Source organism: Battus philenor, unplaced genomic scaffold (assembly GCF_028537555.1).
Source record: "Battus philenor isolate CCGP_79_NKW_IND1 unplaced genomic scaffold, ilBatPhil1.0.hap1 SCAF_13, whole genome shotgun sequence".
Lineage (NCBI taxonomy): Eukaryota > Metazoa > Arthropoda > Insecta > Lepidoptera > Papilionidae > Battus > Battus philenor.
Genome location: NW_027181675.1, coordinates 12707002 through 12724039, shown reverse-complemented (window position 1 = coordinate 12724039; position 17038 = coordinate 12707002). Strand labels below are relative to the sequence as shown.

At 35.4% G+C, this 17038-nt stretch overlaps 1 protein-coding gene across 1 annotated transcript in view; it reads right to left on the bottom strand.

Moving 5' to 3' along the window:
• LOC137933501 (receptor-type guanylate cyclase Gyc76C) overlaps positions 1–17038 on the bottom strand; it is a 49371-nt gene that overhangs the window by 10786 nt on the left and 21547 nt on the right. The window contains exons 2-5 of the mRNA XM_068777460.1: positions 13461–13583; positions 8855–8968; positions 7306–7431; positions 964–1092 (exon numbers count right to left, since the gene is read on the bottom strand). Coding sequence (XP_068633561.1) covers positions 964–1092; positions 7306–7431; positions 8855–8968; positions 13461–13583 — 492 coding nt within the window. The remainder of the gene's footprint in view (positions 1–963; positions 1093–7305; positions 7432–8854; positions 8969–13460; positions 13584–17038) is intronic.

The following is a 17038-nucleotide window of genomic DNA, read 5'->3' as shown; positions in this document are numbered from 1 at the left end:
TCGGCATTGCTGTCCCTATAGGAAGTTACCACAGGACCGGAAGGCAGTTCTGCTGAGAAGAGCTGACGAAAAACTCAGCAGATACTTTTTATATACATAGTTTTATAAAGAGTGCATGACAATAATTAGATGTAAATATAATATGTGAATTAAAAGAGCACTTGTCGGGAATCAAATCCGTAATCTGTTATAGACAATTAATATTTCCAGTTGCCATGTGATTTTTCTATACGAAATTTTTATACTTTCGATATTATCGTTAAAAAGGTATTAATTACCTACATTATTATTAACTAAATATTTTAAATTTAAATGGTGTAAGAAATGTACACGGGAAGAATGTTTTATAAAAGGTACATAAAAGAGAAAAAAAAAATATTATGAAAACTTTTTCATTAGTTACAATATTAAAATAAGTAATAACCATCAGACTATATAGTGTAAATTTTATTTAATAATATTCATTAAATCTATTTTCGAATATTTATAATGGCGTCGATTATAAGACTTGAACATAAAATGGCTGTATACTAAAAGTTTATTGAAGAGATTCTTTTATGTTTCTTTTTGTTCTTCTTTTCAGCCGATTGCCTCCTCCAAAGTTCGCCCCGTTGGCAAGCCTTGCGCTGCCCGTATCGAGGACTCTAAATATGTCATTGGTCCACATGCTCTCTGGGTGAACTTGAGCTTTCTTATGTAGCCCGTCGTAAGTGACCACCTCTCGGAACCGTATGTCATCACCGACAACACACATTACTCAAAGATTTTTATGTTTATCTGCCTTAAAATATTCTAAAGGTTCACTTATACTATGCTTATGTATTTATGCATGTTGATTAAATTGATTTATAATTCGTACGTAAGGGTAGAATAAATATAATAAAAGTTATACAAAATCAGTGTACATTTCACTCGCTATTAAGGATAGCTGAACGATACCGCATAAGCATTAGTTATTCTTACCTGATATATTGCCTTAGCTGCTTCTGAACCGCCCTGAGCTTATCCAGGAGAGTGGCTGTCTGATCGAAGTATTCAATGGCATCACTCACGCTGCCGTCTTGCTGTTTATTGTCTACGATTTGTTGGTTTCTGTTGAAGAGTAAAATCTTTATAGAATAAATCATGGAATGGAAAATATGAGTGATTTAATATGATTTGTGCAGTGATAGCTTATCGGTGGAGGACTGAGACTGGCTGGAAGGACGCGGGTTCGATTCCCGAAATGAGCTGAATGGGTAAAGTATTATAAACTATAAAAATAAATTTAAAATTTAATTCTTTCTTATGTTCGCACCCTTTGTCATACATCTCTTACGTTCACTAACGACCATTAAAATTACCGGCAGGAAACAGCACCGTATTGTCTCCTTGTATCGCTCGAGCAGTTTTCGTTTAAAGAATTTTAATTAACATACATTAAATTAACTTATAATGAGATAAATAATACTGAATTTTATTAAATTACTGTTTTATTAACTTTGCTGCCGGTTTCACGCCAGCGCGAGACGCGAGGGTACGGTGAGGTGCCCGTCTCGCGCCGGTGCTGAATACCTGCTGACCAACTTTTAAGAGCCAGTACGGTGCCGGCATCGCACGAAGTACCAGGCTAACATGTCTGCACTGTACTTGAACTTTCTAACTTCGTTAAGAAACTATTGGCTTTTAGTTATCTTTTATAATTATGTTTTATTGCGCCTTTTATAATTTACCCTTTTATAGTTTTTTATAACTAAAACCAACCTGTCCCATTTCTTTTAGTAAAATACGATCAATTCTACTACAATGTAAGTTAAGTACAACAGTAAAAATAAGTTATTAATTAAAAAAGGTATCATTGTCATCGTCATTTCACGTTCACTGCTGGATATATGACTTTTTAATAGATTTCCAATAGGAATTTTTAAAAGTGGCGCGTATACAGCATATTTTGATAACCTTTACAAGGTTGTCTGTCTACTGTATGAGTAGACATCCTTTGTTGCGGTTGGTGCGGTTGCGGCACAAGGTTACCGCCACAGAACTTAATGTTAACAAGGTGTATTTTAATATTTTTTAGCGAGAATTACTCTGTCTGTGTATCCGTTCTACACTAACAGTTATATAAGTATGTGTGGGAAATGGTCTCAGTAGCATTTCATCCAATAATGTAAACTTTGCCGATGTCAGTTACATTATTTTGGTGATTGCAATACAACATAGATTCGAAGAACCTTCTAACAGCTGAACAAATTTATCGTAGAAGGAGTAAATAAAAAACATAGAAATAAAGAGAAATAAAGACGTCGTTAGATAAATAAAACAGATAAGCGGAAGTAAGAAATAGGCTATAGAGAAAAAGAAAATGTACGATTTTAATAAACTAAATGATAGTAGTTTAAATATAAAATGTTGTATTAAATGTCTTAAGTAAAAATAAAAAAGATTAAGATAGATTAATAACGTGCGAAGGACTGTAGTAATAGTTTTCATAAAGGTGATGAAATTTAAAAAAAATAATGACATTATGGAATGAGAGGTAAAGATATAGATATAGTTTAAAAATAAAGGCACAAAATATGCGAAATGATATTTTATAACTAATGTAGAGAGAAAATCAAAGATAGTAAATAAGCGTAATTATAAATTACACAATAATTTACATAAAAACGAATAAAATTCCAAAACAGTCAGAACTAAAAAAACTACTTCAGTGCGTTATTGCTCATATCTAGCAAAAAGATATAAATATTCATCAAACTTTAACAATTAAGCGAATATACAACACGCTTTCAGCCATTGATCTACTCAAGGAGGTTTTATCTCCTTGAGTAGATCCTTTGTCAATTCTGCAGATCAGATAAAACATCACTACAACTATTCTTCAACTAGTCTTCAATATTTTCTTAAGAATGTTTGCATTTAAACCCTCTCACGTGATTCAGCACTTATGACAGCAAGTTTCATTTCATTACAGCTTTCGGTTAGAAAGCTATTGAAACGTAAAAATAAACGTTGATCTGATATATTATTAAAGCTTTTACTTAATGGCCACCATTTATATTAACTGCGTAGTAAGAAGTTGAACTTACTGCGAAAACGATGTTTGTCTTCAAAACAAACACATTATTTCATAAAGTCTTTAGCGGGAGTGGAAAAATTGTCTCTACACTTCTCACTGTGTCCAATTCAAATATTATCGTAGTTAATTGTTAAAGTGTATATTTGTTCAATATCTTTTAATTAGTTAAAGGGTTTTTTTTTCATCACGTAGCTTATTTTAAAATATATACGTAGGAGAAATAGCCTCAATATGGATTCCTAAATGTATTCCCTATAACATACTTCTAATACAACACAATGCATCTTTGAACTTTTGAATGTCTGGTGAACCAGACCGTGACGCACGTAATCACTTGCTGTCCCGTATTTACAAGTGCAAAAGACTGTGAGATAGAGCTAGAGAGAAGGGCGAAGAATGGCACCGTCTCCTACCTAATGGGAGATAAAGACTGTTGCCATATTTTTTTAAAATTATTACCGAATTATTTTAGTGGAGATAGAATAAAGGTAATATAACAAATTGTCAATTAGAATAAGAAAATATAGAAATAATATAACCAAGGCGTATGAGTTCTAAAATTAAATAAAATTGTAAAAACTCAAAATGTGACTATAAAATAAATATTTAAAAATCAAAATTGAAACTCTACTGTGATATACCAAAAGGGTGTTGCTAAGGAAGACAGGCGAGGTGTGGATGGAATGTAAATAAATAATAAAAGAATGAAATAAATACAGAGAATGGAAAAAAGTGAAGAACGGGAGAAGAGTGAAACTGAAAAAATTATTTAAAATAAAAGGTCTCTGTCTTTAGTATGAGTTACAAGAGTCCATAAAAATCAGGCAAAAAAAACACAGGTCCAAATGCTCTGGCAGTTCCAACGACAATTCTTTCTACGCCGCCGGTGCGTCGCTATTTATATCAACCAATAAGACTTACAGATATTCATCGATCTCAGCCATACATTCTAGCAGCTTTAGACTTTACAACGTGGTAACGCCGACATTTATTAATATCTTGGTATTAACATTTATTACAATGTAATTATTAGTCTTAAGAGATCTATTGCTGTACATAGGTCACCTCAGAAGATTACAATCGGTAACAGGGTCGTCTTACCACCCTGTGGTTGGACGTCCTTCACTTCGCTTGCCGGTCTGTGGTCCATTATAGAACCTTAACGCCCCATTATAAATGCGTTAAGTAAAATACAAGTTATATGTAAAGATAAGTTGGATATGTCCTTGTTTCAGTCTATAATCGCCCACTGCAAGGCATCAGCTTTCACCAAAGAAATCTTTTATAGGGCATATACCATAATCGCCAAGCCTAGCAGGCGGTTTGGCGATTGCAGTAGGTATTATAGTATGCAAAGAACACTTCTGCACTTCTTTTGGAAATATGTTTGTGAGCAGTGGCAATTCTATATAATTAATGCATAATTTGTGAATAACGTATGATGTATCCTGAAAATTGAACCCGCGACCTATGATCGCCAGTATTAGTCCTCTACCGCTGCACTATTACTGCTTACTGTTGAAGTATATAAATAAATATATGTAATATGATAACTATATCAAATGAAACATAAAAATATCATGTCAACTAGGATCAATTTGTCACTTGCCTGAGAAAGAAATGACGTGAAAGAATATTAGTTTTCGTTCTATTTTTGTATAAACAACACTGCAAACAAAATGTAAGGCATCATCGATTTCTCAGTTAATTTTAACTTTGTAGTTAAATTGATGATTAAGTTAACTAGGTTTCCTTTAATAAAGATCCAATCAGAAAGGCTGCGCTCGCAGAGATATCAGTAGCAATTGAATTCACCGAGAACCTATCTTAATTCTCTATCGGAAATGGTGGCGGTAAAATGGAGAAAAACATAGTAATTATTCTTTCAAATAATCAATTGTATGTAATATATATTAATAAACGCAATAGAACTTTTGATAGGTATATAAGTTAATTAGATTAATTAAATATAATAAAAAGATTTTTTATTCTACATAATTTGAATCGTTAAATTTTGTTCATTTATTTATTACATAGCTTTTTTGTTTTTAATCCACCATCATTTGTTTATACGTATAAGTCATTCATTGACAATTATATCTACAATTAAAATTAATTTTAAATAAAAGCTTTTAAATTAAAATTAAATTTAGAACTAACACTGCTATTAAAATTGAGTATAAAGTGTACAGGAACAGATAGTTACCAATAATATTTTTATATATATATATATCTGAATATTGAAAACGCCATTTATAAGTATATTATCATTACGTTGTAATATTTTTAAATTTGGATCTTTGGATAATGTGTACCATACTTTAATTGACAGCAAATAAGCTAAAAATTCACACATTAAGTGCTTAAAAATATAACCAATCATCTTGTAAACTGCAGATAAAGTATTGACGAATTCTATACACGGCTTCTGCGCAGCAAGTGCCTGTAGGTTTTGTACATGAAAATAGGCTTCATAAAATTTGTACATGAAAATAGGCTTCATAAAATTTACGTCTCCTATCTTTTGTTTTACTGTGATATGACAACGGTGAAGATACGGCAAGTTATTTACGTTAACAAGCAATGAAATGAAAGATTACTTTTTGTTTGGTGATATTATTCGAAATTATTTTCCTTATCATAAGTGATGTGATGATAACAATTGCGTGCGTTCAGAGTTTGGACCAGTCACTCTTTAGAACGTCAAAGTGCCTAATCGCCTTCAGTGTTCTACCACCGTTTTAAAATAATCGATAATGAGACTTGCCCATGTGACGACTCCACAGTACAGATTTTTGTTCACTTACTCAGACACTGCTCCCGATTCGCATCCAAAAGACGTAACCACGTGACCTTATGCGAAAACCTTAATACACCTCCGTTCAGCTTACCGGACCTTCTCAAGACAAAATCTACAGCAGAATCTTTTGATGAGTTGGCCCGGAACATTGTCCTAAATCTCAAGGCATTTAACGGTCTGTAGCGCTTGGGCAGCGTCTTTAAATAAAATAATGTAGCAACTAATATATAATTGAGTATTCCAAATTGTAATGTTAATATGTATAAATATTAGCTGTAATTGCCAATAAGAGAAAATTGTGTAAGAAAAATAGTAAAAAATTATAAAACGATGCCGTGCTTCGCAGCTGGGAGAAGAAAGATCTGTATCAAATAACGGCAACCCTCTCCCAATTGTCTGCGTTTTGTTGAAGCGAAAAATAAATATTTAAAAAAAAATAGCGATACAAATTATAATTAATAAAAAAAAAGTGTTCTATCACCTCAAAAAAGTAAAGGGGTACATAAATTATCTCTAAATACAAACGAAAAAAATTAAATCAATGATAGTCATTGATTTAATTAGGAGGAAAAAGTAATAAAAAATGAAAACAAGCACTCAACCTATCATTAATAGTAAATAGGTTATAACAGACGTGGACATCCTTTTTTATTAACGGGCCAATTAAAATTTAAATTTTTTTTGCGGGCCACACATAAAGTGACATATAATTTACATAACTTTATTTATGATAAACATTAGAATAAAAAAATGGTTAATAGAAGTAAGGATTTGATATGAAAATTTTAATGCAAAATAAAAACAAGAAAAATCAATTTATTTTTAGTCAGAGGTTTAGCACTGTTTTTTCGATATAAGATGAGTATCAGCCAGAATTGATGAGTACGCAGTTTGCTTAAGATGCATCACTCAATTTTGATTAGTGGTCATATTTATTTAATTGTTTCGGTTTAATATGTACATAGCTTATTTTATAGCAAAACATTGATGAGAGAAATTCGACAAAACAAATAAAATTTTAGAAATGTTTAGCGAGCAATGTAAACATAATAAAGGGTCACGTGTTGCTGACCCCTCGGTTTATAACATTACAAATATATTAAGAAAATTTGTACTATACCACCGAGGACATTTATGTTCATATAAATTACTAATTTTAACTTAGAATAAGAGTAAATTAAAGTGACAGTGACATCGACTTCTGGTAGGAAAATTATAGCCGCTTAGTAAAGTCACAAATTAAATTTATTTCAGGTGACAAAAAACCACAAGGCGATCGTTTGAGGTTGTTTTCTTGATAACTTTGCAAATTATATATATTTAAATGTTTTAATGTTTTTTGCTGCACATCTGTTAAGATTACACTAGTCTTTAAAAGCTGTCAGATTGTTCTGGAAAAGACATCGAAAAAGTATAATGGTAGAGTCTTAAGCGTTCTACTTACTTCTTTTCGAGTACTTGGTATTCAGGACTGTCCTCTTTGATGTCCATGTGCAAGGGTATCAGCGACGGCACCAAGTTCAGGGTGTTATCCAGAAGATCTCGGCCCAACACCATGTGAGAAATATATCTATAGATGAAATATTTAAATGGTAAAAAAAAAGTTCCTAATTTAAAATGCGATTGGTATGCAATCCTACGACGATAATATTTATTTCAACTTATCTCTCTTAATAAACTAATACTTTGTTTTGGAAAAATTAAAAGTTATTTTAAATTAAATTTAAATTGCATAAAATTACTAAAGAACAATTAATGCAGGGTATATTAAAGATGTGTCTTAGAAATTTTAATTATAAAAAAATTATATTTCTAATGATGCGTATGATCATTTCTTTTTAAAATTTTAAACTTTTTATTAATATCATAAATAAATATTTCACAATAAAGCAGTAAAACAGAGGAAGCCAAGAGTTAATAGCGTTAAAAATTTATTTAACTATTGTTGTTAGCTTAACGCAAACAGGCCGTAGTTATTGAGAAATTAGAAACCTTTCAGTTGTAAATTACGTTAAAAAACATAACAAAATCTCAAAAAATCTCTAAACAATTTTTAACAAATTTGAAAGTTGTGGTCGTTGTCGTTTCAGCCCCAAGACGCTCTCTGCAAAGCTGAAGCCTTCCACAAAGATGTCTGTGGATATACCTTAATACCGCGCTTCGCAGACTGGTTGGCGATCGTAGCGTGGTATTCTGGTACGCAGAGAACGCTGCTATTGCGTTGAACTTTTTTGTGAGCAATAGCAATCGAATATAATTAATGCATAAAGTGCGAATTACATAAGATTGTATCCCGAGAATCAAACCTGCTACCTATCTGCTATATATACTATAAAAGATAAAGAATTTTTATATATATCTATACACCAACACCTCGCTTTGCGTTTCGTTTTGAGTTTGCACTTTGCTTTGCGTTTCTTAATTAGTACTAATTTTCACTGTGCGTCGTTAGATTTTCGAGGTTGCGTTGTTTTGGGTTCGAGTCTTCACTTGTTTCTAATTGCGCCATGCCATTAAAACTCGGGGTTTCCCTTTCTATCGAAAAATCAACGCAATTTGAATACAGTTTTATTTTCACTTTGTTTTGCTAATTTTATGAGTTCAGTTTCTATTACGTAGTGTGTTGTGCTTTTTTAAAAGAGAATAATAAATTTGTATAAATTTTTATGTGTTGTTTCTAGTTACAAAAAAAGGTAAATATTATTCCAACTTATTGTCAGAGTTATATTATTTTTGTTTTTTAAATGTTTACTCTGTTCAATTTTCTTTTTAAAAAGAAGCATTTTCGTGACCCTGAAACCTATCTTTGATCTTTACATGGTTTGCTATAGAAAATCTTAATTCACTTTGCGTCGTGTTTTTTTGGAACGTAACCACAACGCAAAGTGAGGTATTGGTGTATAACAAAACAATTCATAGTAATTACTCTTACTGTTTTTTAGTGAACGTTTATGTACTAACTATGGAAAAATATGTTTAGATTAAACATTTACCTTTCATGTGATCGTGGCTGTAGATATCCTCTTGCAAAATAATTTATACCAAGCACAGAACCAATCCCTTTGCATTCTATACTCCGCAGTAGGTTCTTGAAGCCAACTAGATACCTGAAAATTATAAAATAGTCGTATAAACAAACTTCGATACTAGTGCCATGATTATAAAAGGCTTTGTTGGTTCTCTAGCCTCTTTTAACGAAAGACACGGAGAAGTCGTAAACTATATAACTTATGGACGTGTTATCTGAACATGTTTTCCTTCTTAGGTCTAAACGATCCATTTATATCACATCCAGTAATAACATGGAGAAAATCTATGCCTTATGTGTGCATACATGTACGTTCGGTGGCTCTATAGAACGAGTAGGAAATCGGCCTCTACCACCCTTACACTATGGAGTTTCTTTGGCAACGTACCTAACGTTTCGACTTAACGTTCCTGATTCGCACAGCCCGAGCATGGATCGATCTGCTGGCTTTTATATTTTTAGAAAATTATAGCCCAGGTCTTTTCAGGGTCCATAGTAATAGCTACCTAGTAAACCTGTATACTTCAGATCACATCGTCACTTACCACCGAGCGAATTGGTGGACAGAGCAAAGGCAGACAGGAAACCGATAAAAAATACTTTGATCAAGTTTTTCGATTAAAAAATATGTAAAGTCCGAGTAAAATATTCTAGCTAAAGACCTAAAATAATAGATCTTTTATATTTACTTTAATATTAATTATATTTAAAAAAAACTGTAAAAAAATTATGTCACTATGTAGTCGATATATGTATATATATATATATATATATATATATATATATATATATATATATATATATATATATATATATGTATATATATAATGTGGTTTCTGTATATAAGAATATTATAAAAGATAAAAAGACTATGTACATATGGTTAGCACTAAAAATAAAGATAAGCTTGCTATATCTTTAATATACCTTCATAAAATCTATAACTCTTTTGTGGGCAAGTGTATGGTATTATAATATACTTTTATGTTATGTCTCTGGATTATCACATATTAAATTTAAGAAGATGCAGGATGTAGGCTGCTTATATCCGCTCTACAGAAAATATCTGGTGGAAGCCTATGTATAACAGTGAACGTCTGGCAGTATAGAATCCCTCATGGGAGATGACGAGAATCGTCACATTTTTTTGCGGTTTTGCAAAAAAGTAGTGGAAGTTGTAACAAAAGGAAACAAAACGAAGGTCGAATAAACAATACGGGTGAAAAGAACTGCGATAAGTATAATAATGTGGGAGTCGTATATACACTGATGTGATGTCTGAATGAATAATAGGTGTAAGATTTTGTGGGCGAGCGTAGCCGACGGGCGAACTTAGTGTGCCGAATTAGTGCAGCGAGCACATGCACGCACCGGTGACGCGGGCGCAGACCTTTTGTTACTTTTGTTTCTTTTGTTTCTTTTATTTCTTTTGTGCCTTTGTTCTATTGCCCGCTTTCACTCGGTCGCAGAGCACATTGCGCCCCAGAGTCCTACGACGAATGCACGTCCTTTTTGCTCGCACTCAAGCGCTAATAAAATTTTGTTCGTGTGTTAAATAAATTGATAAAGTGTTACAAATATCTTTTAATAAGACCCTAACACTTTAATAAGAAAAGATTTTATTGGTACATAAGCTATTACCGTATAAAAAAGTTTTCAAATAATATAAAATTGAATAAAGAAAATTATGAAAACCTAAAATTAAAATCTAAATATAAAAGGTGAAAGGTGGTTGAGGAAAGTATAGCGCAGGATGAAAGGGGAAAAAGTGAAAGAAGTTCTGCAGAATGAGAGAAAAAAAATACCCATGAAAACTCGGAACATAGCCCTATCTATTGCTCTGTGGATATCTTTGAGCCTTCTTATGAAGCCTGTCGTATCATATGATAATACCATACACTTGCCCACAAAAGAGTTAATCCTCATTTTTGATGATCAAATCCCCTCGAGATCCGTAGAAGAACCAAGTGGCAGTGGACATTGGAGCCATAAGGTTCACGAGCAGGTAGACGCGTCGTGGGTATGTCCCTTACTAGGTGGTCCGATGACATAATTAAAGTCACGAGAAGACATTGAATGCGGACAACGTAAGACCTGCCATCGTCGTGATCTTTGGGTGAAGCCCATTACATGTGTGGACGACTATAGTATGATATGCTGATGATCTGGGTAGGTAACATTCATTTAATTACATTATCAAATTAAAACAAGTCGAGAGGTAAAATTCGGAAATTCTGGGACTATTTTCATGCCATACACATGTGTGATAGATAACTTATTATTAAGAATTAACAATAATTATGAATAGATTTATAAACATCTATATATATTAGCTATGTCTAATATATAAGCGACACTAAATAAATAAACAAAGACATTTATGTGTTTACACGTGGCATATTATTACGTAATCACTTAATCATATTTTGCTAAATGAAAACAGCTCGGTAAGTTCTGGGTGGGTTGCAACGCCACGACCCAGTTTCAAGTTGTCATGAACAAATTGCGTCACTTCCTTGCAAACTGGAACTTTTAATCGAAGATGTTCATACGCGTCGGTAAAGCTTAGCATCGTTGTACGGTAAGTACTATTTTCATTACTGTTAAGTTATATATAACTAATCTAAGATGTCTTTTATTTGTTCACGTACGAGTGAAGTGTACATCTGAAATTAATTTTTGTTCTCATAATGAATTGTATATGGGTGATTTTAAAAATTGTATTCATTTATCTATATTATAATCCATACATATAATTTACAATGACCACATAAGCTATGGTAGCCAAGTGGTAGATTACTTAGTAGGTTGTGGGTTTGAATCTTGGGCTACTATCTTATGTAATTCAAACTTTGTGTATTAGGATTGCCACTGTTTACAGATAAGTTTCTAGAGGATAGGCAGCAGCGTCTTCTGGGTACTATAACACCGTACTGTGATTGCCAACTCACCTGCCCACCGCGGAGATTTTGGATTATCTCCCTATAGACATCTTTTAAGGGAGTTTTATACCTTGAAGTGGGCGTCTATGATTTGAAACGACTAAAAGAATACTAGAACAGCCCAATTTTAAAACAAGAATCACATTGAGCTCAACTAAAAGCTTCCAGGGTTTTAAACGCTGCCTGATTTGAACCCATGACACATTCACATGAGTTTTTTATGATCGCTTTTATAATATCTTTAATAAAGTATAAGTGGAAATCAATACAAGCATTATTAGCACTTGAAAACTCTTTTCACCATAATAGGATTTTTCAACAAGTTTGTTCAAAATCCTTTCTAAATTTATAATATGATAATCAAGAGACATTACATAGGATTGTATTGGAGTAGTGTACATAGCTTCCTACTAATTTTATGATACTAAAGAAAAGGTATAAAAGCGTAGTTTTTTTTTAATGCTAGCCTCATGTACATCGCTGTTTGTCTTATATTGACTGACTCATCGCAATATCTCTGGAATCATAAGGATCAGAGAATCTCTTTTATTTAATTATTTTTTGAATGGTATTATTATTATCGGTAATATTTTTGGGACAGAGATATATTTTTCTATAATTTTCTTATTTACTTTTATTTTTCTTTTTCCTCATCCTTCAACAATTTCTTTCATTTTCTCCTCTTTCTTTCTTCATATTATTTTTCACTCTCGCGGCATATTTTCACATTGTAGTTATGCTTCATCTTTAAGGATTAGAGGTTTGAAATTTGGTAAGCATATTATAATAGTCGGATAAAGGTAAGTTAAGAAAGAAATTTTTATAAAACTTTTACAAAATTCCAACCGGCAAGTGGCTTCAGAGCTTTTGGGGCGAGATTTCCATCTCACAACGGTATAAAATTTACCCAAAATATTTTTTTAATGTCTAAAATGGCGAACCATAGTGAGAAAGGATTTTATGAAATTGTACCTGTAAAAGGCAGTGCGGGCAATTCAAGGCAGGCGGGTGACTGCTAGTACTTACATATATTTCATTGATATTATATACTCATTTAAATACAAACTACATTTATTATTATTTTATCAACTGTACTCTGAATTCGAAATTTTACAATTTTACATTTTTCCTGATAATTAGGAAGTAAGCTTTCATACAGTTTTTAATTAATATACAGATAAAATAGTTGTGTATTTATGATATCTACTCCACACATTTGTATAGTTTCTATTTATGATAACTTTTAAATGACCTCCACATATTTATGCCTTGTTATTATAACTTTCCGTTACTTTAAATACTTCCACGAGTTCTTTGGACATGTAACCCTAAAGACTCAATGGAAGGTTTGGTTGTGCAAAGCAAAGTGGAAGATAAATAATCTCATGTAGGCTTTTCAGCAAGATGGACAGATCTCAACAAAACTGTGACTAAAAATACAGTAAATGAATGTTCTCACTTCGTCTAATACCAATCTTCATAGTGACGTGTTGCGAAAGAAGGGGGTAAGAAAGCAGCAGAGCCAATGAGGGCTACCACTACGACAAAAGTGCATGACGGAGAAGATTATAATTGAATTTAGATGTAAGTTTTTCTAAGAATTTACTAAGTATATTAAATATACATTACCTCCATATTGTACTGCTATCGGTATCTTTGATTTCCTTTGTGAGATGGTTGAGTAGTGCTGCGTTGGCGTTGGTGTACCACTCTACCGCCTCCGTCATCGAGGTGCCCGGATTAATGTTGGCCCTGTGAATTTATCTATATTAATTTAAACATATATTTCGACCGACCTTTTATTTTTTAAAGTCATTTTAAATATGAAAAACATTCATTTAAAACATTGTAAAAATCGCTCCAATATCTAGCGTAAAAGGATCCATCGGTAACAGAGGACGAATTATTTAAATGACCTAGTTGGGGCTGACGGCGCGTCACCAAAAATTGCAGGTTGTGCGTCCTTCGTTTTTTTTTTGCATCTTTTACTGTAGCTGGCAAGTGATGAGATGAAACGAAATACGGACTACAATAAAGGTTCATTCTCTGTGTAGCTATTTTGCTTTTTTTTCCTCACTTCACTACCCCAACCATCTAGAAATTATTTAACTACGGTATTTAAGGACAGGTTTATACAAAAACTAGGGGTTTTTCAGTGTGACATGGTATCAGCGATATGATAGTCGGTGCTTTACCGTTTGTTAAAGAAGAGTTCGTAACGTGAATAGTGATGATGTTTGCGGAGATACGAAATTGTGTTAAAATTCTGCGTCGTGAATCAATCTTACTCTGAAACCAATTTTAATTCAAGCCTGGATTACCCTTTGTTGTACTATTGTTACCATTTGGAAATGACAAAAAAGTTGTGCAACAAAGTGCACCGCCCGTCAGCCCGCTGATAAATGCGTATGCGGCAAAGTTATGTTACACTGATTAGTGTCACTAATCGGTGTAACATAACTCCTGAAATTGCTTCGTGGAGCGGTGAAACACGTGTTGACGGTGGCGGTTGTGTGATTCGCATTGTTTACTGTACTGTACTGTTTCTGTTGAAGTGTTTGCTGTTAACCTTGCGGCTTTTACAGCTTCATCGATATGAGTTCACGGAACGGAAGGGTCCGTGAACTTTAAAACTTTACAAGTTTGGGTGTCGTGACTCGTATCAGGGACGGTGGTGAGACATATGGAGAGCGACGAAGATGATGCTCAGGAACACAGGAACAACCTAGGAACAACCTGGTCGGCCCCTCGAAGACACAGTCGGTCGCGGTCGTGCTGGCCGGTAGAACGCACGGTTAGTGCGCGTGTATGATCGATGCTGCTGAAGTGTGATGCATGAAGAGTTGTGTAATAACGGCAGCGTGGACCACTCGGCAATCTAAGGTAGGATACTGATCCTATCTCGGATCGCCCACGCTGTTCGCGGCGGCGACGCCGGAAGGCCGGCGTCGTTTCTTTTTCGGACGGTGAGAAGTGTTGCGTCTGATTTTAGTACTTCGCACGCGTGTTTTCGTGCGGTGAGAGGTTGACGGTGGAGTAGATGATGTTGTGGGGGAGTTCGTGCTTGTGGAGCTGCGAATGTCTGAGGGGTGTGGTGTCAGGTGAGTGGGTTGTGTGAACCCTATGATTGGATCTGTGAGGACATCTTTAGGACGTCTCACGAGGTTTCTGAAAGAGGAGCCGGGGTTGTAGCGAGTTGAACTCGCAATGAGCGGGTTGGGGTGGGCAGAGGCCTTCTCAAAGTATGCTTTGGAGCATGCTTGGAAGAACTCTTGCACGGTTTCTAATTTGAGGTCACTGTGGATATCTATGTTGCGTTGGAACCATCTAGCACCAGTGACAAGTCTGGTGAAGCGATTCTGCAGCAACTGTAGGGGACGTAGAATATGAGATGGAGCGTGGGCGAATACTACGCTTGCATAGGCGAAGACTGGCCTTATGCAAGTTTTGTAGAGGAGGAGCTTGTGTCTAAGGGACAACTTGCTTGAAGGGTTGAGGAGGGGGTATAATCTGAATAATATCATGCGGGCTTTATTAGCCACTTGTTTCGCATGAATTTGGAAACTCATCCTAGTGTCAAAGGTGACACCTAGGTATTTAACCGATTTAGACCAGGGGATGGGACGATCATAGAGGGAGATTACTCCCGGGTTATGACCTTGTCTGGGTTTGGTACGACGGGACAGCTTGAAGATGATCGCCTGACTTTTGTCAGGGTTCACGTCAATACGCCACTTGCGAAACCAATCACCCAGCTGATTGGTTGCACTTTGGAGGTGGCGTGTTTGTGTGGTGGGGAATATGCCTGTGGCGAAGAGAGCGGTGTCGTCCGCGAACAGGGCTAGTTGAACATTGGGGTGGGTGGGGATGTCACTAGTGTATAGTGAGAAGAGTAAGGGGGATAAGCAGGAGCCCTGAGGGACGCCAGCTTTGAGAGGGCGGAGGGAGGAAAAAGTACCGTCTAGTTTGTATCTAAAGGTACGATTCGACAGAAAGGCTTCGATGATCTTGACGAGCCTATCTGGCACACCTATTTTCCACAGCTTATATAATAAGCCGTTGTGCCAGACCTTGTCGAATGCCTTAGCGATATCAAAGAACACCGCACTTGTGACAAGGGAGCGGGGCCTTGCGAAACCATCTAAGATGTGTTCCGTAAGTCTGTGTGCTTGGTGCACACAAGAATGGTGGGGACGGAACCCGAACTGTTCGTCGGGTATGAGACGGAGGTCATGGGCAACTTTCTGGAGGCGCTTAAGAAGTAAGCGCTCAAATAGCTTACCTAGAGTACTCAGTAAGCTAATGGGTCGGTAGGAGGACGGGAGGTTGGGGGGTTTTTTGGGCTTTTTGATCCCTATTACGACTGCTTCTTTCCAGGTGTCTGGGAAGGTGCAGCTCGATATTAGGGAGTTAAATATTGCCACTAATAGAATGATTAGGTGGGGGGGAAGGATCTTTAACATTTTATTTGAGATGCCATCGGGGCCTGGGGCTGATTTGTTTTTGAGACCCTTGATTAGATCAGTGACCTCGTCGGGGGTTACAGGGGTGATATCTGGGCCAGTGTGAGGTTTTATCAGCCGTTTTTTAACGGTGATGTTGACCTCACGTCTATGTTGAGGGTTCACAGGGGTGGATGAGAGTGTGCATTGGTTCTCCATGCTGTCTGCCAAACATTCAACCTTATCGGTGTCATCGAATGCTAAGGAGTTGTCGGAGTCGCGAACAAGGGGTGGGGTGGGGACTGTTTTGTCTGCTTTGATACCTCGGGTCAGCTTCCAGAAGGCGACTTGGGAAGGCTCGAGGTCTCCGAGCAGCGTGTCCCACTTTTTGTTTCTGTGATCCGCCAGCTGTTTTTTGACCAGCCTTTGTAATTTGCGGAGACGAAGTTTATTTTCGTCGGTCCTATATTTGTCGTAGAGCCTCAGTGCTCTATTTTTGGTTCTAATGAGCCGTCGAATATTGTCCGGAAGAGCGTTGACAAAATCGTTTTTGACAACTATCGTCCGGGAGCAATCTTCGGCGGCTGATTGGATGTGGTCAGTGAGAGAGTGAATCGCCTGGAGTGCTTCAACTGGCGAGTTGAAAGAGTCAGGTATACTATCGAGATGCTGGGAGTTCATATCCTTGAGTTTAGACTCAAGTTTATGCCAGTTAACGCTAGTTTTGGTCACAGGGACTTCACTAGAGAACTGGCCCAGTTTTAA